This window comes from Madurella fahalii (assembly GCF_045866475.1).
Source record: "Madurella fahalii IFM 68171 DNA, scaffold_4, whole genome shotgun sequence".
Lineage (NCBI taxonomy): Eukaryota > Fungi > Ascomycota > Sordariomycetes > Sordariales > Madurella > Madurella fahalii.
Window position 1 is genome coordinate 3566831 of NW_027263974.1, and position 25575 is coordinate 3592405.

Consider the following 25575-nt stretch of genomic DNA (forward strand, 5'->3'; position numbering starts at 1 on the left):
TCAGAGACGCGCCGCTGGATGCTTGGTATCCGAAGCGTCTGGATGAGATGGGAGTGGCCTAGAATGCGGCGTAGCTGGCATACTCCCCATGCTACAAGGATGGGGTTTGCAGGGGCTTGGTAAGGGTTGCCGGGTCTGGCTCAGAGGCGAAGATCCGCTTCGGGCAAGTCACGTGAAATGTACGAGGGAGCTCTGTCAAGTTCAGGGTTTGAGCTGGGCTTCGGAGGAAATCTCATGAATGATCCGCGAGTTGATCCTGCCAGGCACCAATGTTGCAGGACCAATGTGCGGTGGTACCGTGGTCAATGGTAATGGATACCGAGAGGAGGACACTTCTTTCCCCGGGCTATATCACTGAGTTTCACACCCCACTGAAGCAAACAGGCATCGTTTCTTCGGACTCTAAAGTTACCTTAGGCTGTGACTGATGCGGGAACGAATGCTGCGAGCGAAGCAGATTGAGGTGCGGGAACGGAGGCGACCCACGTAGGACTCGGAAATGTAATAAACACGCATCCGAGGCTCGGAATTGGAATCGATGAAAACTGAGCGACTGTCAGTCCCAGGTGCGTTCCAAGATTCCGGATTTCGGATAAGAAATTAAGCCATGCGTAGAAGTTCCTATCGACAACTGAAAAGGGGGAGAGAGAGGCCCCGGGGGGGAGGGGGAGAGTGAGAACAGGAGAAGAGAGTGAAGTCCCCAAGCCTGCCAAGCACACACTTTCTCACCGGATAATTAGGGCCAACTTAGATCTCAGACCCTTTTTCGCCCAGCCAGCTTGTCAGCATACTTGCCACGGCCCGGCATCATGCCAGTAGGTTCTCCCTAAACCATCATAAAAGGAAAAAAGTGAGAACGCGCCTAACCGTTCCATTGGGGAGGTCGCCTTCTGTTGTTGATAACTTCTACATCGATAAATTCAGGTTCGACTCCCGCCCTCTGCGATGTTCCGAATTCGCATCGTTGTCATCTCTTGTCCTATTACTCCACGCTCAACGTGTTAGTCTCTAGACCTGGACAAGACCATTGACTACCTACTGTATGCCATGGTCCCATGGTCGAATCGAGATTCCCCGAACAACATATGAAGAAAGACCGATCGACGAACCCTACCAACCGAATCCTGCAGTGGTTACCGATTTTTCGCCATTGATTAAGTTATCCCATGGATGAATGTCGCTGTCCACCGTCGTCTCTGACGCCGCGCTAACGTCGAAGATCCGTGAGCACGAACTAGTTACACTGATACAATCGACGCTCTCCTGGCCCATAGGTTGACCGCAGTGAGTGCTGGAGGACTCCGATGATACGGCGCTATAATTACCTATCTACACCGGAGCGAGAGACACGGGAAGATAACAGAGAGACGACGCGAAACATATGTCGTGAGCTTTTGCTACGCGCGCAGCACATTCCCCTCGTCCTACGGACGTGAATCATGGAAGACAGTGAGGAGGCCCGGGAAACGATTGGACAACCTGCCGGTAGTGCGTGGTGAGTTCACTAGTGGCCAGAGGCAACAACAAGTGCACACGAACTGAGCAACTAGGAAAAACAGCCATGGGAAACTGGGAGTTGCGAGAGCTCATGATGGGCAACCAAAATGCTACATCGACCTCGACCACCTTTCACCGCATACGGAGACCTTCCCCTTTTATCCGCGGCTTATGCGATGGCAGCTAAACCAGGGCCTAGGGCTACAGACGGCCCAATGGACGGCTCCGACCACAAAACACATGGCATGTACTTCAGAGTCTGGATTTGCCGTCGCTGATGTTCGCCAAACAGGGTTGCACTCTACAACCCAGGCTGCCATTAAAAGCACGCCTAGCCCCTCGGTTCCGACACGTATCATCAGTCAGGATGGCCTCTTTGCGGCCGCTGCAAAGGCGCCAGCATGGCCATGACCAAACTTCTAGAGCCAGCCAGGGGTATCGATCCGACGCCAAACGTGGTCGCCAAAACCTTCCGGGAGATTTGCAAGAGCTTTGAGAAGCTCCTAGCGGTACTGAATCTTTGGTTCTCTAAACCGAGCTCTCAAACTGACCAGAAGAGTCTGTGTCGCTGGACTGCGGGATATTGAGTTCCCCGGAATCTCCAACCCGTCACCCATAACAGCTACCATATGGCGTATTCAACCCTGGAACAGACAACTGGCAGACGGGGCCAGTAGTGCATATTGCCTCGTCGGTGGGAAGGGGCTGAGCTTTTACCTACCCACCTTCAACTACTTCAGAAGTGCCAGCAGGAAATAGCTCGAGCGCACTTGGGAGGCAAACGTAGAGCTTCGGACTGCCGAGATGGAGCATGCCTCTCTCTCCCGACCCACTGTAGCTGGTGGGCAGGGCCGCCCCAGCCCGAAGCTTCGCGATGCGGGCCTTTTGAAAGTCTTGCAAGTTTCTCTCGACGCCATTCCATTGTGCTGTAAACGCGTGGCATAGAAGACCCTTTCTACATGCCAGCGCATCAGTCGTCATCGTGATCGACCCGGAGATACGTTGCAGACGAGTCTCCAGGGCGGCCAGCCCGCACGGCGAGATCTCAGGTTGGTACTCGAACTACTCTAATACCAGCACGGGCTTCGCGGGCTTCGCGGGCTTCGCGGGCTTCGCGGGCGTCGCCTGTCAACTTCATCTGCGAGTAGCGACGAAAAGTCATGGCAAAGGAGGTGCCGGCCAGGCGCGCTTTCGAGGAAGGGGCCAACCAATTCATCGTTCCTCCACCACCCAGGGTTTTGGCCCGGTGCCGGGACGGTTCCACGAGTTTTTCGTCACCCGTCCACCAGAGTTCCGGTGTTTCGAGGGGCTCATCGGGGACCGGGAGGGCTACCGGTTCCACTAGAATTGTGGGTATCAGCCTTGTCTAGATTGATGCGGTGATGCCTACACTAGTGCAGTTTATTTTACCGCATCGTTTGCCTACACTGGTGCAAAGTAATCCTTCCCCCTGGTTCTTGGCGCAGGCTGTCGTTTACTTCGCCGGGCTGGGCATTGAGGGTCGATGGGGTCGTTTGCTGGATGACAGCGGATCCAGGGCTTCACGTCCTCCGTTTGGGCGACGCGAGTGGGCCAAGACGCGCTCTGACTTTGATCGAGCAAGGAGCGGGAAGATGTGTGGGGCAGCTAAACTCCCATGGCGCTCATCGCGATATAAAAAAACACACTAGCGTAGGATGATGATGACGGCGTTCATTACGGGGCCGGGGAGGTGCTGGTTCATCGTGCAGATTATAAAGACACGCTCCATCGCCTCGTGTCTTGGAAGGGAAAAACAATTGAGGTCTGGATTTCTCATGCTCTGACTACCCCCTTATTCCAGCCGCTAGACTCGCACTCAGATCCCTACTAGTGATCGCGACTCGCCCCATCGAGCCGGCCGGCCAACATCCACTGCACCGGATCCATCAACCGACCAACACCAATTACCATGGTGGCCATCTCCAACCTCTTTGTTGCCTTCGGCCTCGCGGCAGCCACATCGGCCGAATACCTCGCCGTCATCGAAAGGAACCCCACCTTCCTCGCCGGCTCGCCCTTCTACAACAACGCGCAGTGCCAAAAGGGTCACCAGACATACGAGATCCACTCGTTCAGCGAGCACGTGGGGCAGGTCAACTCGGGGTGCAGCTGGAAGGGCAAGCAGATTTCAGTATCCGACAGGGGCCTTGAGGGCTGCAAAGGCAACTACAAGGGCGGGTGGAAGGTGTGCCTAACATCGTACGGCGGCAACGTCCACAACGGCAAGGGCAAGCACCAGCGCTGCGACAAGGACGACACGACGCTGCTCAACTGCCCCAACAACATGCCCTGCTGGACAAACATGATCCGCGTGCTCAAGTGCGGCGGAAAGTGGTACGATGACAAATGAGTGAAGGAAAGGAGGAAGAAGGGCGACGAAAAAGATCAACGCGGGTGCTATTAATTGTTGGATGTGATCAGGGCCCCTCCCACCAAGCCTAGTCTATAACTGATATACATATGCATGTGCTGTACTACAGCAACTCATTAAACAATAAAGAATACCCTAATTTTAAAAAAGTAAAAAAAAAAAACTTTGGCAACAGCCCCCCTCAAAACCGGGTACTGTACAGTATACAATACAACCATCACTCAGCTCGCGCGTCCACGCCGCCTCGCCTCGTCTCGCCTCACAACCTAGCCTGCACCCCGTCCCCCTTCAGATCCTCACAGATCCCTCGCGCAATCCAATCCGCAATCGCCATGACCGTCACCATGGGGTTCACGCCGCTGGCGCTGGGGAACACGCTCGCGTCCGCCACGTACAGCCCCTCGGTGCCCCACACCTTCCCCCGCGGATCCACCACGCCGTCCTTGGGCTGGGCGCTCATCCGGCACGTCCCCATCTGGTGCGCCGACGCGAACGGCGTCAGCGGCGGCTTGTTGCCGTGCGACTGTAGTTCGGCCAGCCAGTTGTCAAAGGCCTTCTTGTCGGCCTCGGCGGGGGCAGGACCGGCGCCAGTGCCGGTGCCGGTGCCGGTGCCGGAGCGGACGAAGGGCCTGAACCCCGGCACCGAAGGGTGTATTTCCCGCGCCCCCTGGGCGTACAGGATCTTGCACAGCTCGAGGATGCCGCGGAGGTTGTGGGCGCGGTCGAAGTCCGAGGGCGTGTACGCCACGCGCGGCCGGCCCGTGTTAGCGTCGCGGTAGATGTGGCCCGTGTCGCGGTCGCGGCAGATGGCGATGAAGGTGTTGAGGTGGCGGTAGGAGGCAGCGAAGAGTTTGTAGTCGATTCCCGAGACCCAGTTGGCAAATGGGAGGCAGAAGGAGGGCTGGAAAGGGAGAGAGGGGTGAGCGACAGGCGGATTGGAAAAAAAAAAAAAAAAAAAAAAAAGACGGGTAACGCACCATCATGGACATAGCTTCTAGCTTGACGCCGTGGCCTTTGCCGTCGAGGTTCTCAAATTCGCTGACAACCGATGTGAGACTGCCGCCTGGCGGGTTGTTAGTCGTAAGCTTGGAGGGGGAGGGGGAAGTAAGAGTGCTGACGTACCCTCCCATGGCCGGACATCCTCATCAAAGATACCCGACACAAAGTTAGTAGGGTGTAGATACAGATTTTTGCCGATCTGAGGGTTCTGTCTGTTGTCAGCAGAGGTTCCGATGCTGCTTGGGGCTGGCCACCACCCACTTTGAGTCCGCTGTTCATCAAGACGATGGGACTCCACAGCGTCCCGCAGCTGACGATGACCTTCTTCGCCCTGATGACGACCTCAACCGTCGCCCCTCCGTCCCTGGGAGCCCAGACGCCCTTGACGCCTCTCGCCACCTTCTTGCCCTTCTTCCGCTCAAAAAGCACCCGATCGACCTGTATCCCCTCAACAAACTGGACTCCGTTCGCAGCCGCCTCGGGAAACCAGCCGTTTACTGGGCCCTTCTTCTCGCCGCGCCAGCATCCCAACGTGCAGTACCCGCAATCGTGCTCACTGGTCCCGCAATTCTGCGGCACGATCTTGGCGTGATAACCCAACTTCTCAGCGCCGTCCAACAGCACGCGGTTCGCATGGTTCGGCGTCAGCCGGTCCCCGGAGCAGCCCATTGCTTCCCACACGCGGTCCAAGCACTTCTGGAACTCGGCGCCCTCAAAGAACGGCAGACTGCCGCCCCGCGCCCACTCCTTGCGCACGAAATCCTGCGTCTGCAGACTGGCGCTCCAGTTCACCGTGCCGCCGCCGCCAAACGTCGCGCCGGCCGTGACCGTCGTCGACCCGTCGTCGGCCTCAATCACGCCGCCGGCCTCGAACAGACTGCCCAGGCCGGTCGCCTGCGACAGAGGGTAGTGGCTCGCGTCAAAGTGCCTCCCCTTCTCGAGCACCAGCACCTTCACCGCGGGGCCAAACTCGCGCGCCACCCGGTTCGCGACGACGCCCGCGCCGCATCCCGACCCGACAATGACCACGTCGGCCGCCACCTCCACCGCGGGCGCGGCGGCCGGGGCGGCAGCGACGGCGGCGGCGGGCGAGAACTGCAAGAACTCGTACTGGTAGTTGAACCCCCCGTCGGCGACCCACGCGGCGGGCACGGGGGTAAAGTCCGTCAGCGGGCAGAAGGTGGCACTGCTGCGAACAAAGGCCAACTTGCCAAGAGTAGTAATGCTCTTGAAGAGGGAGCGGAGGGCCCATAGGGGCGAGGAACGCCAATGGGTGAGGACCCTGAGGCGCTCTTGGGCGGGGAGCGAGGGGAGCGGCGTCGCGGTGGCCGTGAGAATCAGGGCGCCGGGCCGGGTGCCGAGAATGGAGAGGAGGTAGCGCAGCTCGCGCTTCTTGTTGGGCGGGATGTTGGATAGGGCTGATTTGAGGACCGAAGCGAAGAGGGGGTTGTCGGAGGGGCGTTCGGCCAGGTAGGCTTCGAAAACCTCGGAGGGGTGGTCGAGCGGGAACGACGCTTTGCGGAGAGCGGCGGCGGTCTCGGAGTACTGGCTGCTCGAGAGGTAGATGGTCGCGGGGTCTTGATCGTCGGTGCTTGAGCCCTTGATGCGGATGGCGGGGGCGACGGCGTCCATGAGAGCCATGAGGACCTTCCACTGGCCATCGCTGAGGAACGATGGCGCCTCGGGGAGGCTGACGGGCGTCGGGCCCGTGGGCGGCGCGGCCACTTCGGCGGTGGTTGGGGTGGTGATCATGGTGTAAACTGTTGACACGGAGAGGCACGGAGAGGCACGGAGAGGCACGGACAGACGTCCTTCCAGGTGGGTGTTGTTTGCAGTATTAGTATGTACCTGCAGCGCCGGCACCTCCCGGTCCCGCAGTGAGTTGCCAACCGTGGGGAAGACATGGCACTGCAAACACCCTGCCATCCCCCGATCTGCAATCCTTGCGCAAAGCCCCTAACAACCAATCGCAGGCTGCAGCCCCGGTGGACTGGGGTATCGGTTGACAGTCCGTTTGATGGATCATTGCGGGGTCGCAGCAGTGGATCAATAAACTATCCGAGGCAGAGGACACAGTCCATGTGAAGCCCGGGGGTGTCCGGATGGGGCCAAGGTACCAGGCTCTTGGCTCGAGTGGACTGCTGCCAAAAAAGCACCTGCATTGGCGAAACAAAACCACCCCGATTTTGAGGTGAATCTGATCCAGGGCCATGCATGAGGGAAAAGTCAACATTGCCAGTTTGTCCTCCCATTTTGTCCAGACGCCGACAGAGAAAGGGCTGAAGAGAACAACTGGGCCACTTCTTTGTTCCTGGAGTGGAAATCCCGTTTGCCCAGTGACGTGGCACACACGACCATGTCTCGGATCAATGAAGGCGCCTCCTCCCTCTCGCTGAAGGTTGCAAGACCCTCGCTTGGGTCTCTGCGTCGCCTCTCTCCGTCTCGGTCAAGACATTTCTGCTCTTGTTCTCAAGCTCTCTTGAGATATTTCGGATCGGCCGATAGGGATCGGCGACTGGCTGGGGAGGTCTTAGTGCATGGAGTCCGAGCATTGAGGGCAGTTCGATACAGTACCAACCTTGTTCGTGGTTCGCTGGGCGACTATAGAGCCACATTGCGAACACAACGGAATCGGTGGCGTACTTTTCGGCTTTGTCTTCCACGTTCTGGAAAGATTCCACACATGGCGCATGGTGGGGTATGCACCATTCTGAGAGGGTTTGCCGGTTTCTCAACCTTGGTCCTGTCTCGGAGGCCGGCACCATTGCCAGCTTCACTTCTCAAAAGCCACTGTTTTCTGAGCCCATCCTCTGCTGCATGAAAGCCAAAGAGCGCAGCGCAGAGCCCCCGCCGCTTTTGCCATAAACCAACCCGAGGTGCTTCAGCAAGGTGACGTCCCTCCGCCGGGGCACAGATTCACTACGGCACGAAGTTCGGCGTCTTCTTCAGATCCTAGCAAACGAAGCAGCAGCAGAAGGATCTTTCTTAGTTCTTCTATTGTCTTCGTTCCCTCGTTCCCCTCTTCTTTTTGACCCAAGGTCTCATAATGCTCAGGTCCATTCTGCATCCTGCGGTGTCTTGGGCTTACCAAGCGGACCAAGACATGGCTGACTGCACTTTGTTTCTTTTGAAGACACAAGGAAACTGAGCGCCCACCGCCACTAGCCCCTGCCCGGGGTGAAATGGAGATGGATGTACATAAAAGCTCACATTTCCTGTTCTCTCCGCGTTGTCGTTGCTTCCAATTTATTATCATCCGTAGGCTAGGAGCCAGTCGCGAGAATCTTGACCGAAGGAAGACGTTTGAGTCAACCCCGAGCGAAGAAGAGCCCTTAGTGGGCAATTGAAACTACCCCGTGGGCTTAAAGATGGTCGGCATTCTTTTCCTTCCTGACTTTCCTAGTCTCCCCTGATAGAGCGCTTCTGACACTGCTCTAGGCCAGCAACACAACCGGGCAGTCTCCGGGTGACGAACCATCCGGCCCGTCCGTTCCTCCCAACAACGGCTTTACCGTCAACGGCTTCGTCGACAACAGCTCCGTCGACAACGGCTTCGTCGATAACGGCTCCGTCGTCAACGGCTTCGTCGATAACAGCTCTGTCAGCTCTGTCGACAACAGCTCCGTCGACAACGGCTTCGCCAACGACGGCGTCTTTGCCAACAACGGCTCCGCCAACAACGGCCCCAACAACAGCTCCGCCAACACTGGTAGGCATAACCCTCGGTTAACGATGTCGCCGATTCAGCAATCGAAACCGTCGTCCCTATATGCCGAATGCATGTGGTGTAGGACTGACGACAAAGTTCACAGGGGAGAAAAGTGCTCCAAATGCAAAAATCTTCGTCCAATTGATGACCCCTAGGAGCAAGAAGGAGGGACATAAGAGCGAGGAGTCGCTGTTGGGATGTCCGGAGATTGAGTTTCTAGGCTGTCTGGGGTTCTTGGGCTGGGGTTTTCGGCTACGACTTGGTTTCTGGTGTGGGGTCTGTTGTAGCTTAGTCCGGCACTTACTTGGCCCTTTGGTTTGCGGCTTAGTCCGTTCGCGCATCTTCCCTAAAGGGCTTGCTAGATTGGAGATTGGATTCATTGGGTGCTCGCACACGATCTCTGTGGTACTGGTTATGAACTGTTTATGTATCTCATGTTTGGCACTTTCTACGTTACGTCTAATCACGGCGTCGTATATGCTGTAACACTCCCTGTCCGTTAAATCACGCGGACAATTATTAACTGCGGACATGTTGACCTCATCAAACCTTAACACTCAGCGCGCAATATCTGAAGTTGTCGAGGCCACTTTTGGCCCTGACATGGATGGCTCTAGAGAGTAGCACGCACAATCAATTTGTTCAAATCTACCAGCCTGTTGCAGTCATTTAGACAGAGATTCTAGCCGTGTTGTCTGGCTTCCAACACTTCCAGCATGCTAAGGTAGAGTCCTTCCCTTTTTTCAAGGTACAGATGTATCCCCTCAGCCAAATCTAGCAACGCTGGGTCGGTGAAGACGGTGGACAGCCTCGCGTCGAGCCCCAGGCTCGCTTCGGCTTTACGAATAAGCCATATATATCCCTTCCGGTGGCGACGATAACGATCTAACTGATCGCTGGGCCACAGCATGGCCCACAACACTGAGGGAACAGCTTGAAGAGGCGTAGGGGCTACAATCCTCTCCCATGGGAGAACCATTGGCTTTCGCCAGCCCTGCACAGACGTGATATTGCCGTCACCGTCTATAAGGACAGTCCCGAGGTCAAGATTGGAATGTTGAAGCGGGAACGGGCCTTCTTGGAAGGGGAACCATTGAGCCAGATCGCGTAGCTTGGGAGCAAACGAACGAAGTTGACGAATGAGTTCGTCGGACAATTCCGCGTTGTTAAGCCCCCACAGATCGGGAATCTCTAATGTATCTCGAATCTCCCGCTCGGACCAGTAACCCGCGGCCCACATGTCGGGAATTCTTCCGCCAACGCCTCAAAGTATCCCTTGGCCGTGTTAAAGGGGCCGCCAAAGTTGGGAATGGGCCCAACGTCAAACCTGCCGTTACGGTAAACGAGGGCACCGATCTTGTTGAAACGCCGCGATGCGAGCTGTGTCTGGACGTTAGCAAGCTGTTGATTGAAATGCCATCGAATCCCGTCGGGCAGCCTCCCACGGTGGATACGGGGCCCGCCGAATGAATCTTCGGCGAAGTCGTAAGGGACGTACTCCATCAATATGACCACAGTACCGACGCCGCTTTCCTTCCCGGTCAAGTCGTAGCCGAAAACGCGCGGGACGGGTACATTAGTAGATGACCTAACGAACGCCAACGTGTCCAATTCGATCTGCACCCAGGAGGGGGAAGGTCTCTCGACTACATCCATCTTGGCAACCCACTGGCGTCCGTCCGCGAAGTCAATCCGCCTTATAAGCTCACCAGAGGGAGGCAAAGCGTACTGGTTCGAGAGTTGACAAGGGCAATTAACTCCATCGACGTCACGTCGGATTTTGCTCGCGTAGCGTTGCAGGGCCTTAAAGTCCCACCCCAGATTCGAGATAAAATTATCCAAGTTACGCCAGTTCAGCCGGTTTGGCTGAGCTGCATTCCCTGTGACATGGATAGAGGACATGGTCAAGCACCTTTGTTCGTTTAGATGCTAATCCGGCGAGAGAGATAAGTAGTGTACTTCAACCGAGACAAGCTGGTATTGTATTATTATGGGTTGCGTTGATGATAGTGTTTCGGAAGCGAGAGCAGGGGACAGAGGTGATATAGACTCCGTGCCATACGGTATTATCAGGCCCCTCATCCGCTTAGTTGAGAACAGATAGTTGAAGTTCCAGGACAGTATTATTGTTTTATGAGTAGCCTAAAGATATCCTTTGCAAATAGCTACCTAAAGGACAATGGAGTTGGGATAGGTAGGGTACAGAGATGATATTATACTCTGGGCTGTTCGGCATATCAGGCTCTTCATTCCGTTAGCTGAGAACAGATCGTAGAAGTTCGAGGACAATGATATGGTTTTGTGAGTAGCCTAAGGATATCCTTTGCAAATAGCTACCCGAAGGACAGTGGAGTTGGGATGGGCGGATATCTAAGTCTAAGACTACCCTACCCGAACATCGAACCACACAGCTAACTACACCTAGTTCGCCTACATCGGCACTAGCTTCTCGGGCATAGTCACCCGGAGCCGCCCTGCGCCAATAGTATTGCATCACCACCTCAGTCCGCCTCTTCTCGCGCATCGATGATCCCGGCGGCACCTAGCTCGTCAACAAGTAATCCAGGCCGCTCCCAAAACGTGCTCCGCGTCCCGTCGAGTAGAGGGCGAGGTGGAAGCTCTATCTAGTAGGAGAAGGGGGGGTTATCTGTCATTACCTAGACGATATAGCCCAGCGCCGGCAATTCCAAAATGCCGGTGGCATCATGTCGCCCAGCTCAGCATCAACATGACCTACTTAGGCCATTATGTTACCAGTAAAGGTGACATTGCCATCGCTGGGCGATACGGTCAGCGCATGGCAATATCATGACCAAGACCCCCCTGCCCCGTCTAGGCTAAATGGCCAGATCGAACCACTGAACTCACTCACCGATCACGGAAGGGTTCCGGGCTGAAGAAACGTGCCTATGGTTACGAAGCTGCAACAGTTTGTTGTTTACTTCCTAGCGGATCTGGACTGGAGACGGTTTGCCACGACAAATTCGGCCGAAAGGTTCCGGAAAAGGTGGCAGAAGGAGGTGGAGAGGTAGTACATGTGCTCGACGGCGCCCCAGAAGTATCACATCATGCTGATCCCAGGCTTCAAGGTCGGGTGCAAAGCGGCACATTTTCGACTCCGGAGTATTTGGAAGGTTTGCATGCCGAGAACCTTACCCTAGCAAACGAGCGGGTAGTTGAGGTTTACCCTAATGGGGTGCGCTTCTAGAGCAGCGAGGTGGCCAAGGCAGACGTGATCGTCCTGACCCAATGGCTTCCCTACTAATTAACTAGTATATAGGCGGTATTGGGATGGTTGGTACAAGGGTCGTGAGGACATGACGCCCGAGCAGCATTGGGACGCTTTTGGTGGGCCGAAAGCCAGGCACTTCGTATGAGTGCAACACCCTCAGCGGATTCCCAAATATATCCGCTCTGCTCGATTGGTTTCTCGACACATTTTATCACACGTGTGGTTAATCAACTCCTGTTATAAGTCGCCTGCGTGGAGCGGCTCGCGTCCAGAAAGCCGACTTCAGTCTTCTTTAGGTTGCCTTCCCGAAAACGGTGTGGATACTAAGATGCAACAAATAGTACATTCGCGGCCTAGGATATCATACATGGAACGGTATGGTTAATTGTCCGTGGAGACAGGCTTGCCCGTTCCCGTCATGGAAGGATTGGGAGCTTGAAGGAGTTTCTGTTCGTCCATCCTTCATTTTGCTTCAGCCAGGCTCACAGATAACGCCAAAGGCAAAATATTTTATCTAAATCATCCATTGTTAAGCGGAAGCGCTCTGGGACTTAGCTCTTGGTGTTTGCTGCCACAATTGTTGGTAGCTTCGCTGGATGGGTCAAGAATCACCCAGAGTCCCGACTTAAAGCCTTGGTAGAGTCTCGCGGCTGGTAAAGTTTCTGGCTCTGCGGAGGTTTGTAAGAGACAGCTTCCCCAGTTATAAGGGGTACTAGGAGCCTTTGGTAGAGTTACACTGATTAGACACAATTACTAGTAGATGCGCACTGGGTAGCTGCGTTGGTAGCAGCCTCAGAGTTTTCGAGCTCCATCTCCTGACGGCTACGGCAAATCAACATACCTGAGCAGTAGAAAACGCGGGATATGCAATATTGCGTCGGAAACGCTGCAATTGGCAGCCTGTCACCTGATGGGCTCCTGGTTGCAATACCTGTAAGGTCTATGCGATCGTAGCAAAGACGGTGCGCCAAGTGCGCGGCACTTGCGTCGATGTGACTTAGCACCGCGACTTTGTAGGTACTTAACAATGACCAGTAAGACGCTTACTAGCCCTGAGTTATTAAGAGGCTACCGACGGGCTCCAACTTACGGTCTGGGACACAGATAACTGACCCAATCAACAAGATCGGACGATTTTCGGTTAGTGCACCATGAACTAGAGTTGAAGAGACGATTCGTAGTATCAACAATAGGCCCGTCGTCTCAGCTAATGAGGAGAGACGGTTCTCGCCCCGTATGAACAATAAGCAGGACTTAACGGACGGTTTGTTGGTGCCTGGAACGGCTATGTAAGCCCTACACCTTAATCCAACCTACTGACTGCCTATCTTGGTGGATGGTATGAATCACCTGAACTTGGACATGCCAACAGAGGTTGCTGTGGGCGCTGAATACGACACTGGGCTGTGAAACCAGCTTGCCTTTACGGTATCACCGGGTGTACCATGTGACGATAGCGGCGTGCAACTGAGTGATCAGTACTAACAATCCAAATGACAAGCCGGCAACGAGATATGAAGGGAATAATCTCAAATGAATCACTGCCGGAGATGAACAGAAACCACCGCAATATACAGGTGCCAATGAATAAGATGGTCAGAGCCCAGAGACTAAACGAAGCTGAAGACTTGAAACGCTGCCTGATGCGCCGCGGACCCCCTGCCCTCCCAAAGCCACGCTCATACACGGGCGCATTTGCCCTTACACTTTTAGCTATCTCCCACCCCATCTCCACTGCCCTCATCAAGGCACCTCAATCCCTGGTGATCCACAAGTACACAGTTCCCGCCTCCCCGTCCGCCCTCTTCTCCACCCAACCCAACTCCCTGACCGTCTTCCGCATCATCACTTCATCGTCCCCCATCAGGTGCTCCTTCCAACCCCATCGGCCCCCGCCCTGCGGATATACCACCCAGAACTGGTTACGGCCTCTGTCCGGGTTGTCGGCCCCGAACCCGACGAGCAGCTCTGCCATGGTGACATTGGCCGGCACCTTGCACGCGTGGAACGGGATGTCCGGGTATGTGCCGGGGACGAGCTTCCAGGGCGGGACGGTGCACTTGAGCACGACGACCTTGGCGTGCTCGGTGGGGAAGAAGTAGTTGTATCCCGGCTCGGCGCCGGCGCCGCCAGTCGAATTGAGCAGGTTGGCCGCCGGGAAGGAAGAGTCCGTCGGGGGCGGCGGCTGCGGGAGGCGGTTTGTCCCGTTCATGTTGGACGTGTATTGGTACAGCTGGCCCGTGGGGTCGACCGCTAGGACGGTGCCCAGGGGAGCACGGGCGGCGAGGGAGGGCTGCTGGGGGTAAAAGAGGTAGTGCTGGTAGTGGCCCGGCGCGGGGTAATAAGCATGGCCGAGGTCCGCACGGGTGGTACCTGGGGGAGGAGAGCCCGTGTCAGGAGGCGGCCCCATGACTGGGATCATTTGAGTAGACGGAGGGGGCGGACCGGGATCGGGCCCGAAGGCCGGGTTGAAGCCGCCGCCAGCGTAGGCTGCCATGTTGCAATGTTGACGGACCGTTAAATTTGTCTGGTGCAATGAGTTAGCTCTCGGGGGCGGAGAAAAGCTTGTGGCAGAGAAAAGAATGCAAGTAGTAATAAGTTAGAACATAGTCATGCATGGTGCAGCATCACACCTCTTCTCATGTGTTCTGGGTAAAAGACTGACCAACGATATACGTCCAAGGGGCAGATTACTTGTTCGGGAGCGCTCCTGAAGGGTAGTGTAAAAGGGTCAGGTGTACGTGCTTAAGAACCGACTTCTCAGGAAGAGAAGCGGCCATTTATAGACGAGGGAAGCCGTGCCGTGTCCTCTGTGCCACCATGATCATGATGCTTGAGGACCATCGGACCATCACGATGGGCAAGGCCACGTAAACAAGGGCATTTATCAACACCAGATGAACTCGTTGTCACGATTAGGATAAGACTATCTCGGCATGGCCGCCTACCGAAGAGCACCTTGATGAACAACGAGCAGGTGCTTCCGAATGTCGATGGAGACTCCAAAATCTCCACGACATCTACAACAAGGTCGTTCCCATATATGTCACCTCGTTGGGAAGTATCACATTCCCTGGGATAATCGATCTACGTACGGCGAGATACGGCTGTACGGCATGCAAAAAGGAAACAGAAACACGAGAAAACTACGACTCAGGGTGGCGATCGGGAGCACACCATTGCTGCGAGAGAACAAGACGGATGCCTACGAAACGAACACGTTGATGTCAAGCGTTTCTCAATAAGGGCGGTATGAAACAAATTTACCAGGCCTAGCACAAAATTCATGTTCCCGCGTGTCAGAGCCTTTGGTGGGGGTTGAAGCGAACAAAGCTGCCTGTGACACCTCGGGTATGGCTCAGGGTCTGGCGACTCTTGGGTCATTGACGCAACAGGGTAATGTGCTGACGCACTGCACCCGTTACCAATCCATCTGATATCACGGACTCCGGCTTCGGGGTTGTCCGTTTAGGCAGCGCCGAAAGCCGGCCCCGAAAGCCGGCACTGAAAGGAGGCCCACGCCGACCAGACTCACGCTAAGGTATTGCCCAAATCTCGGCAAGTTTCGCTTCCGGAACCGGAGGGCAGCTGTCTCTGAGCCGTGCCACAGGGCGCCTTTACCCGATCGCTTATCAGAGTGATTTTCTACACCCTTGAATCTTCATCTGAACGTGAAGCAGCCCAGGTGGTGCCATACTGCGAACCGGGCTCGCAAACCAATGCGGTACGGACACTGTGGCTTCTATTAGGAGGCCGTTTCGATCTTAGCAAGCGAACCTGCGAATGACACCCTGCTTCTCCTAGTCGTGGTTTATTACCGTAAGGAAACCGCAGGACCGACTCATCCTGAAGCATAGATAGGATATTGGCACGTCTAGCCACATACCCCTTACCAAGATGAAGAAATTGACCGGGGCAGAAAGTCCAAGGGTCCACTTAGCGAGACAAGGGCACTACACGGTGGATTGTTTGCTTTGACCCGTTGTGGCAAACACCACGCCGCCGATCGAATCCGCCACTCATCAACCCTACGTTAGTCTGAGTATTTACCAAGTTAGAAGACTTATGACCGCATCTATCACGAACTATGGGGGTCGCCGCCAGCTGTTCATACAGCCATCTACACCTCGGGGGGGGGGGGGGGGGGGGGGCGCCAACTTGTTGGTGATGCAAAGGGACGAACAGAGGCCGTCCACTCACGCATCGCACTGGGAGTCTCTCACATCGTCTCGAGCACCTGCCCTCGCGATGGCAACTTTATCGGCTGCGAAAAAAAAACCTTCAGCCACTTTACACTCCTGGAGTGGCAACGTTTCTGCTCGTGCCCGCGCGAATAGCGCGCCCGAGCTAAACCTCGTCGTTGATGGGTTCCGCGGCGACCAGTCCCCGGCGGCTATCTTTACGCCGGTAAAGCACCAAGACACAAACAGATCTTATTGCTTGTAGCTGATGGCACGTCATTTGTTTGTGCTAGTGAGGCGAGAAAAAAGTTCAGTTATAGGTCAGGCGGGCGCTATGAGAGATAGGAGCGCTAAAGACCGATTACGGGTGGTGCAGACGCTGAGTACATACGAACTGTAGATGGTATTTCCTTCCCAAGTCCTCCCCCCCACCCCCAACCCTCAATCCCCAACATCCTTCCCCACCAACCTCACCGCGCCGCCCTTCTTGGGCCCGTCACCTCCACCAACAACCTTCTTCTGCCCCTCGTCAACCCTCCTGAGCTGAGCCTGGGCCATCTTCCTCCGCTCGACCTCAGCGACCAGCGCCTTGAGGTAAACCTCTGCCTGCACGGTAGCGCTGTAAGCCTCTGCCGTCCAATTCCAGACGTTCTTCCTACCAGCATCCGCGCCGGCGGCCAGCAGCGTGCGTAGCACGAGCAAGTTTCCGTTGGAGCTCGCAAAGTGCAGCGCCGTGTTGCCGTCGAGGTCGGCCTGCGCCAGGGCGGCGGCAGCCCCGCCGGGGGCGTACGTCAGCAGGATCTGCACCACCGTGTCGTGGCCCTGCAGACTCGCTTCCATGATGGCATCACGCCCGCGCACGTCTTGCCGCAGGATTGAGGAGGGGTCGTGCTCGCTGAGGAAGTGGACGACTTCGGTGTGTCCCGCGGCGGCGGCTAGCAGGAGGGCGGTTTGGTGGTCGTCGTTGAGGGCCGGAGTGCCGGTTTCGTGGCCGAGCCCGACAAGAAGTTTGCAGATGGAGAGGTGGCCGAGCGAGGCAGCGAGGTGGAGGTTGGAATTCGCATTACCGGTGACGTCGGGATTGTGGAGGAGGTGCGGGTGCGATTTGAGGATGCGCCGGGTGAGCAGCGCGTCGTTGGAATGGATTGCGCGACGGAGACGGATGGAGGGGTCGATCCTAGGCAATGCAATCAGCGTCAATGCTCGGCGCGCGAGAACAGCTCGTGGGATGCGGTTTACCTGCACTCACATTTCGCTTCGTGTTTTGCTGCCCGGTACAAAGTAGAAAACGTCGAGATGATGAGGATCCGTCACGCCGGCCGACCTGCTACAGCACAAAGCCTGCGGGGTACTGTACTGTACCTTAACTAATGAACTGTCCGCCCTGCCCCGCCCCGCCGGGGCCCGCCGCGCCGCAGTGCAGCACCGCAGGCGGCAGAGCTGTTCGACTCTGTTCATGACATAGCTGTGCCATCAGTGGCATAGCTGGCCCAGCAACGCTCGTGTTTGATAAAGGTGGATGCCCTGTTCGGAGGTTTAAAGACAAATTGAGTAGGTATGTTCTGTCATAATAGCCCTCTGTGCACAATCCTACCACTGTCTCTTAGTATTTAGGGATACTTCCATCCTCGTGTCAAGGCTACTAGTGAGTACCTATCGAAAGTTTGGAAAAGGTATAATTATCATCCTAGCCACCATAGCAATATCCTTTCCGATAGCAGAAAGATGGTTCCCGGGAACAACAAAGCCCTTCCGCCCCCCCCGGCCCCCCAGGCCACTTGGTACTCTATCCCAGTAGAGGTCCGATTTGAGATCTATCGCCGATGCTGGGAGCCGAAAATCGCCGTCCTAGATCGCGATGAGACAGCGGGTGTAAGGTCTGCTGGAAAAGACAAAAGAGACAACGATCTGTATTCCTCTTGCCTCCGCGTTTACAGCCCCCCACCCATCACACTTCATCTTAATGCGGAAGCCCGAGAGGTAACCCTCCGCCATTACCGCTCACTATTTGAATCCGACGGCGGCGGCGTCGCATATCTCAACCCAGAGATTGACTCCCTCGAGGTCAAATACTTCCCAGCTTTCCCCGTCTGTGGCGCGCCCGACGCTGAAAGAATCCTCAATGCGGTTTCCGTCGCCAGGCATATATACATTACCGCCCGCGTGGATATGAAATCGTGCCTGTTGGACTGTAAATACTCTGATGGCGACAAGTTCGCTAACGTCTTGACCATGGATTTCTGGGTTGTCTTTGAGAACCCAGCGCTGGGTAAGCGGACCATCACATGGTGGAGATTTTGCCACACCCCTGGATGTACCGTGCGGAGTCTTTACCCGCTTAAGGAGCCATGGCGGTACCATGTTCTTAAACATTTACCCAAGTGGGATCCGGCGCTGTTCTATTCCTTCAAGAAGTGTGAGGACGTCGCCGGAGGAATGCCGCCTTGTGATGTTAACAACCAGGCCAAAGACGCGTTAAGTTTGCCTCGCTGCCAAGAGCCGCACTGTGAACACAACTTCCGGTAGAACCAGCCACGATTTGAACTGAGAGTTGCACCATTGTTTAGCGCTAGTTCGCAGTAAAATCTAGTGAAATTCAATCAACTTCTTTTTTTCTTGAACATCCGGCCACTACCACTAACCATTCAACGGCCCTGCTTCCAATGTTTTGACAGAACAGTCACATGCGAGATGCCAGATCAAGCATTCGACCTGTATCGTACAAGAAACGAAGCCCTCCCTCTACTTACTAATCTCCCTCTACTCACTACACGCATCATACCTACCCGACGAATCCCTGCTAACTGAACTCCGGTTTTCGGCTTCATCATGTTCACTTGGAGCGCGAGACGGATCACCGTCGCCGGAGTGCTCTCTACAACGTTGCGTCTCAACGCCAGCGCTCGGGAGACACGGCCCGCTTTCATATAGCCCTCCTGGTAGCTACAGCCCATAGCGACGTCGTGGTTGTATAAATAGATCAGGCAAGATAACGCACCGACCTGCTACGTCTCAATCGCTGCAACCTCACTTCTCGCCCAGTTCTTGACCACCTTGTGGAGGAAAGACACATAATAAGCCTTGGGGATGAAATATTACTCTAGCGCTATTCATTTTTTCGGTCTGCCTTGCGCCCTTTGCTTTGGTGTACCGTACATGCCACGTAACCATCAGTAGAATAATCTTCCCCTACTCAACATCCCAAGCCTGCCCTAGCATCCTCAAGTGCTTGTGATTATATCATGTTCCTCATTCGTGACCTGTACAGCCTTCGATAATAAAGTCGCGCAAAACTTGTAGGCAAACGTTGGGCTGTTCCGCCAGCTGCGTTGTATTATGAGACATTCACTAGGTCACCAACCCCTGCATGGATGGACGCCATTTGCCGAACCAGAGACCGAGACCGTTTTCCTTTGCTCTCGTTTCCCACGAATATATATACACTAGCATACACTCACACAAACAGCCAGATATCGAACGGAATTCCGCTTGATGAGTAGGAGAAGAACTGTAAGGTCATAATTACAAACTAGTTAAACCGACTGTTGATTGATTAATAAGTAGCCCACATGCAGGAACATTGTATTGGGTACTACCTTAATCTAGCCAATGTTTCTGATCTGCAGACTCTTTTAACGGTTTAAGAAAGAAACGCAGATGGGATTCAACTGGCAGGTAGGTCCCGGGTATTTCAGCTTCTTGCATATTAGACGGTTCGACCTTCCATGCCCGACCAGACACCTCTCTATAATTAGGGACTCAACCTAGACAACCCGACCCTTCACCTGCTTGAAGTCCTTGACCTTGATATCCCTCCAAACCATCACTGACACCAGCGAGATGACTTGAACGACCGTCGATGCGATGATCATGATGCGCTGGGCATCGCCATACGCGTGCTGGATGGCCGTCCGCGTGGGCGTGCCGATTGGATAACTCAGCTGCACCGGTAACGAACCATAGATGGCCGTCAAGTTGGCTTGCGACTCGGGCGGGAGATACTCGGCCAGGCGCTGGGGGAAAACACCGTTCCAGATGGCGCCGGCCACAGTCGAGCCGACGGCGCCGCCGACGCTGGCAAACATGCCCTCGACGGCCAGCACAACGGCAATGTACTGGTGAGTGGTAGCGGCCATGGCGGCCATCTGTTCGCAGATGACAAGCGTACCGCCCGCCACAGCAATGAAGATTTGGCACATGACGATGTAGCCAATGTTGACGTCGGGCTGGCGGAAGGCGGCCATCAGGCCGACGCCGAGGATGGTGACGGGCACTCCGAAGTAAAGCGCGAGCCACTTGAAACGACCAGTCCAGCGGACCAGAACACCGACGATAAGCGACCAGAAGCATGAGCCGATGCTGTAGATGTTCATGATGTAGCTCGACTTGGTCATGTCAAGGCCGTTGACGACCTGCAGGAACGAGGTGAAGTAGCTGTCCCAGATGTAGAACGAGATGAACAAGACACCGGAGAGGATACAGGCCCCGAAGACGGTGCGATCCATGAGCAGGTCGTAAGGGATGAACGTCTTGGGCGCGACGTACTTCTCGAACAGGCCGAAGCCGATGAGCAGAAGGCCGCCGACGATGAAGAAGGCGATGAGCATGGGCGATCTCCACTGCTGGGCTTGGTACGAGTACAGACTGAACGGAAGCAGGAAGAAGGCCAGGCCAGCCGTGATCAGGAAGAGGCCAACCACGTCGAACTCGACAAAGTAGTGCTTGAGCGTTTGTGTAAAGGTGCGGCCGCTGTTCCGGTCCGGGATGAGCCCCTGCCTCCGGGCCTTGCGGTAGTTCAAGTAGAACAGCGCTAGCAGTGGCGAGCAGATGAAGGGCGTGATGATGGCAAAGGCGCCAAAGCCCCACCTAAAGCCGGGTCCGGTATAGAAGGCAGTCGCAAGAGGTCCGCCAATCCAAACCGTGATGATGTAGGGCGAAGATGCAAAGGCAAACATCAAGGCTCTGTTCTTCAGTGCCGACGTGTCGGCGATGAAGATGGAGATGGAATAAGTGATGCCGTTGTACCCCAGCCAGTAGAAGACTTGGCCGGCGGCATACGTCTCAACGTTATTGCAGCCTGCCATCATGGCTAGGCCGATGGTAAGGCAGATCATCATGGAGACGAACCCTTGGGGACGGCCCCAGATGTCGAGGATCTTGGCGAGCGGCAGCTTGAACAGACCTCCGATGAGACTGGAGAAGATGCTCGTCGCGGCTGTCAGGGAGTGGCTCTGGAACGAGCTGGTAACGTATGGCGTCAGGGAGACCGACATTCCCTGTTGCATAGCGTCGACAAAGTGGATGCACCAGATGCTGGAAGCCAGTCAGCAGCACGCGGAGACGGTGTCGAAGCGGCCAGCCGCTGCTCACTTACGTGACATATGCGAGGACGAGGTCCCTTGTCGTCCACACTTTGGCAAAGGCCTCGACGTCTTGCACACCAGCCTGCGCATTCACCGAAATGGCATCCGAATCGTCGGCATCTGAACCGGCGGCACCGTGAGCGACGGCGGCTTCTTTGTCGGTAGCGGCCTTCTCGGCGGGCACTTCCTGCTCAGCAACAGGCGCCTCTGAGGGGCGGGCCCAGGCCATGTATTTCGACATGGTGCTTGGGATTTTGGCGGACGGATGGCGGGATTGCAATGTCTTGCAGGCCTGTGGGCGTTGACAAGCCAGCACAGCCGACGGGGTCTGGAGGCCGCGGGCGCCGTCGTAGAGAATGCGGGAAAGGGCAAACTCAAGAGTGAGGCAGGAATGATGAGAGGATTTGAAAAGGCTCGGCGGAGGAGACCGAGCTTTATCAGATGGAGTTGCAGGGCAAGTGGGACAGAAACCTACCCAAGGCCAGGTTCCTTGGCGAGGCAGAAGCGGATCCCCCAGCGAGGGGGGTCGATTGGTCGGGAGACGGACCCAGAGTCTCAGACTAGTAGTTCCGAGCGAAACACCACACCCACCTCTGCAGGCAAGAACTGCAAACAGCCTTCTCAGCAATGCAACATTGCGTGTCACTGGGTGCAGGGAAGGCCTGGGGCTGGGGACATCGGGAAAGCGAGACCAAACGACCCCTCACGCTGTGGTCAAGGGTTTTCCGGCGAACCCAACCTTGTGGCGTGCGCAGGAGCCAATCATGCCGGATGCACCCCGCCAGGCGTCGGCGGATACCAGGATCATGGCCAGGGAGGAGGCTTGATCGGCTTGGCAACGTGGGTTAGAATAAGAAAATTTTTATCTGATCATCTTATCTGATTGATAAAACCTGGCTGGCGGACCGGACATCTTGCCCCTTGCCTCCCACTGCTTGGAAAATCCCGGACAACCATCGACAGACGCCCTTCCCCCTTTCGAATGGGCTACCCGCACTGGCGATGCGATATCGGCCAATGCTCTGGAGACGGGGCGTCACCGAGCCAATCCGCACCTCCATGAGTCCAATGGATCAACCCCCGGGAAGCCCGCCGACTGCACCATTGGCGCGTCGTCACCCTGAATCGGCTCTTTTGGAGGAGCCCTTGTCGCTTTCACATCGCCTTAGCATTTGATTCAGCGGCCTAGCACGCAATACTATGCAAGAAACCTTAGGGGGTTACGGAGCCGGCTGACCCCAGCGCCAGAAGCCACACTGCATTCGATGACTGGTGGTCATCCGTCGAGCGGGTTCAGGCGGCATGGAGAGTGTTATTACTGCACCTCTACTATGTATGGCAACTGCAGCACGCGGTAGCGCGCCCAGCTCCTCACGGTCAAGTCACACGCGTGACGCGGGAATGCTATGCGTTCCTTGTCGTGCTACGCGGGTATCCAGAATATCGGGTCAGGTCGGGCCCAGTCGCCACAGAAACTTCCCCACACTAAAAACTAACCCTGGTAGTGTATCAGGGATCCAGTATGGGCTGATCACAACCGGAGTTGGGGTGGCTCCCCCCCCGAAACCTCCAGCCCACATACCGTGGTACACTAGGACACCTGGCTTGTGGCCTAGCCCATTAGAAAATTCCCTCTCACAGTCGACCGTAAACCTCAGCCGGTTTAGTTCATCCCGCTATGGTCCTTATGCTCACCAAAAGCGAGGCACCGTTCGGTAAAGGGAGGGCCCTAGCCCACAAAGCCCCCACTCCCAATGACTCGGCCCACAAACTGGAGTCTTTTGCTCTCAGCCCATAAGCATCCAAACCGCGCACTTCTCGGCACGAAAATTGTGCTGGGAAGGATTGGATCCCTTGTTGGTAACGATAGCGGGCGAATGCCTCTTTCGGGATGACCCCGCTCGCAACGCTCTCGCCGACCGACTCCACTTGCTGCTGACCGAATGCGGGAGCACCCCGCGCCGGCCGAGCATGCAACCCGGTCCGGCCTCTACCCGACAAACGGCTCTGGGCTTCAGTTCTACCAAGTCTCCAACGGGGCTGCTTTGTCCATTGAGAACGATGGACGGGAAGAAGAATATCCTCGCCCGGGTTCCTCCTCTGCCATAGCAGCCCAGCATCTTCCGCGGGTGGACTCGTCGCAACCGGTGCGTCCAGGAGACTGGGAGTTTGGGACGATTATCAGCCCTGGAGTGCAGCAGCACCAATTAGGAGCATGTCTCGAGCATCCCAATGATCTACATTCTGGCAGTATGAGCCCAGCCACTGGCCGCCTAGAGTACATCAACTACCCTAATGAACTTGGGGTATACCAAGCAGCAAGTAGGTATCTTGACCTTCGCTAGTAATTCTTAAAGCGCAAAACTAGTTAATTGACTTGGACTAAGCCGTAGGCAAGTGGTGGCTGCCCCTACCAGGAAGCGAGGTGTAGGACGGGAGACCCCATCGTGTGCTCTGGAATTCATAGATCATACGAGTAGAACTAATCCTCCGCCGTCGAGTTATTCTCTCCTGCTCATTCCCATCGATCGTTATCCGCATACCCGTACGCCGGCCTCAAAATCCATCCATCACCCTCTTTCTCACCTTTAGCATTCACGCCTCCCCAGAGCACGACGCCCCGACCGTTTAGACACGAATCCGCGCCGAACAGGCCCCTCGGGCCAGGATGTACCTTCCCCTCTTCCGTAATCTGCTCCGTCGGGACAATCTCGGCCTCGGCCCATCTGAACTCGTCAGACTCCATAATGGGCAATTCTTTCCTGATTTTGTCCTTTGCCGAGGCCGGGTTGAAACCCTTTGTCGGCAACTGCAACGTCCACACATCCGAGTAGTACTCCCGGTTCCCTTCTCCATCGTCGGAGCAACCAAACATGTAAACCAAATACTCCCTCCCATACCCCGTTGTCATCGGCACCAGCGCGCCGCCCTCTCGCGGCTTCGGACCCGGAGCGAGCGGGTTCGCGGGGAAGTCGACAGTCTTCCAGGCCAGCGCGCTAGGCTTCTCCCTCTGGGTCGGCGACTCTCTCATATCGAGAAAGTGCACGGCACCGCCCAGCCTCCCCTCCCCATCCCCAACCGCCTTCGAAAGGACATAGACCTTCCCCCCGGCATAAGCAGCCGCCAAGGGCCTAGCCGGTACCGGCGGCAGCGCCGTCCAAGCGAGCGCATCGAAATCGTACATCCACGCCTCCGTCTCCAACCCCTCGCAACCGGCCGCCCCTCCGCGGCGGCCGCCCACGAGCACCAGAAACCCCTGCGCCTCGTCCACAAACATGTCGTGGCCCCACCGCGGCCGCATCTCCGCCCCGAGCTGGCTGTCCCCGCGCAGCTTGGCCCAGCTCAGGTTCTCCCAGTCCCACTGCCAGAGGCAGTTGTCCTCCTCGACCGGGCCGCCGTCGGCGCCCCGCCCGCCGTGCACCAGCAGGAACCGCCCGCCGCGCGAGCACGCCGCGTGGTCGCTCCGCGGGCGGGGCACCAGCACCTCGCCCGTCGAGGCGTCCTGCAGCGGGAAGGAAGGGTAGCACGTGTAGGCCGTCGGGTAGGGTGCCGCGTCCGCCGGGCAGGTGACCGCCGCCCCCGCGTGGGTCTGCGGCGGGGACGGCTCCGGGAGGGTGAGGGTGTGGATCCCCGGCGGGCAGAGCTTGCCCGACGAGTCTTGGCCGCCAAAGATGACGGCCTTGTTGTCGATGACTGTGAGGGTGTGGTGCGAGCGGTTGAGGACGGTGTGGCTGGGCGGCGAGTTAGTTACTGCCTTTTGCGCGGGCGTGTCAAGATAGGGGTTGAGAGGGTTGAGGCGGAGGGATTTACTCTGCTGGTCGCGGGGCTGGGTTTCGCAGTTGGGTTAGGGAGATCTTGAGGGGGAGTGTCGGCGCTGCGATGGCCACGGCTGCTGCTGCCTCAATCCCGGTCGCAACGACCTGTTCGGCAGCGATCGCTGCTGCAACAGCTTCCGCCATGGTTTTGCGAGTTGGAGAGGTTGTGTTCAGGTGTGTTCCTCAATTCTAACCAGCTGCTGATGTTTCAAGCGGTATGCCGTCGGGTTAAGGCAAGGTACCTTGCGAAGCAGGTTCACACGTAGGAGCTCGGTCGGGAATGATGACGTAGTGGTGGGGGCACCGGCCCGCAACTCTGGGACGTGCGAACAGAGCCTTGTGTAATGCGCATCGCAGCGTAACACGCGCCTGATAGGTTGGTAACCG

General features: G+C 56.2%; 8 protein-coding genes across 8 annotated transcripts; 2 read left to right on the forward strand and 6 right to left on the reverse strand.

Annotated features, from left to right (window-relative positions):
• Positions 1–3427: 3427 nt before the first annotated feature.
• On the forward strand, positions 3428–3868 carry MFIFM68171_08038 (uncharacterized protein; the record flags this gene model as incomplete). Its single annotated transcript, XM_071063458.1, has 1 exon — positions 3428–3868. One exon carries the CDS (start codon positions 3428–3430, stop codon positions 3866–3868), a length of 441 nt encoding a protein of 146 aa, XP_070919559.1.
• Positions 3869–4148: 280 nt separating this feature from the next.
• Positions 4149–6640, reverse strand: MFIFM68171_08039 (Long-chain-alcohol oxidase; the record flags this gene model as incomplete). Its single annotated transcript, XM_071063459.1, has 4 exons — positions 4149–4790; positions 4867–4952; positions 5012–5096; positions 5150–6640. 4 exons carry the CDS (start codon positions 6638–6640, stop codon positions 4149–4151), a joined length of 2304 nt encoding a protein of 767 aa, XP_070919560.1.
• A 1616-nt stretch (positions 6641–8256) lies between these two features.
• MFIFM68171_08040 (uncharacterized protein) lies at positions 8257–8752 on the forward strand (the record flags this gene model as incomplete). The annotated part of the gene is made up of 2 exons (XM_071063460.1): positions 8257–8259; positions 8327–8752. The coding sequence occupies 2 exons, from the start codon at positions 8257–8259 to the stop codon at positions 8750–8752; spliced, it is 429 nt and encodes a 142-aa protein (XP_070919561.1).
• Positions 8753–9788: 1036 nt separating this feature from the next.
• On the reverse strand, positions 9789–10499 carry MFIFM68171_08041 (uncharacterized protein; the record flags this gene model as incomplete). Its single annotated transcript, XM_071063461.1, has 1 exon — positions 9789–10499. One exon carries the CDS (start codon positions 10497–10499, stop codon positions 9789–9791), a length of 711 nt encoding a protein of 236 aa, XP_070919562.1.
• A 3083-nt stretch (positions 10500–13582) lies between these two features.
• On the reverse strand, positions 13583–14326 carry MFIFM68171_08042 (uncharacterized protein; the record flags this gene model as incomplete). The annotated part of the gene is made up of 1 exon (XM_071063462.1): positions 13583–14326. One exon carries the CDS (start codon positions 14324–14326, stop codon positions 13583–13585), a length of 744 nt encoding a protein of 247 aa, XP_070919563.1.
• A 2125-nt stretch (positions 14327–16451) lies between these two features.
• AVO2 (Target of rapamycin complex 2 subunit avo2) lies at positions 16452–17468 on the reverse strand (the record flags this gene model as incomplete). The annotated part of the gene is made up of 3 exons (XM_071063463.1): positions 16452–17187; positions 17260–17334; positions 17437–17468. 3 exons carry the CDS (start codon positions 17466–17468, stop codon positions 16452–16454), a joined length of 843 nt encoding a protein of 280 aa, XP_070919564.1.
• A 2306-nt stretch (positions 17469–19774) lies between these two features.
• MFS2_1 (MFS siderochrome iron transporter 1) lies at positions 19775–21614 on the reverse strand (the record flags this gene model as incomplete). The annotated part of the gene is made up of 2 exons (XM_071063464.1): positions 19775–21323; positions 21385–21614. 2 exons carry the CDS (start codon positions 21612–21614, stop codon positions 19775–19777), a joined length of 1779 nt encoding a protein of 592 aa, XP_070919565.1.
• Positions 21615–23888: 2274 nt separating this feature from the next.
• Positions 23889–25332, reverse strand: MFIFM68171_08045 (Acyl-CoA-binding domain-containing protein 4; the record flags this gene model as incomplete). The annotated part of the gene is made up of 2 exons (XM_071063465.1): positions 23889–25104; positions 25184–25332. 2 exons carry the CDS (start codon positions 25330–25332, stop codon positions 23889–23891), a joined length of 1365 nt encoding a protein of 454 aa, XP_070919566.1.
• Positions 25333–25575: the final 243 nt, after the last annotated feature.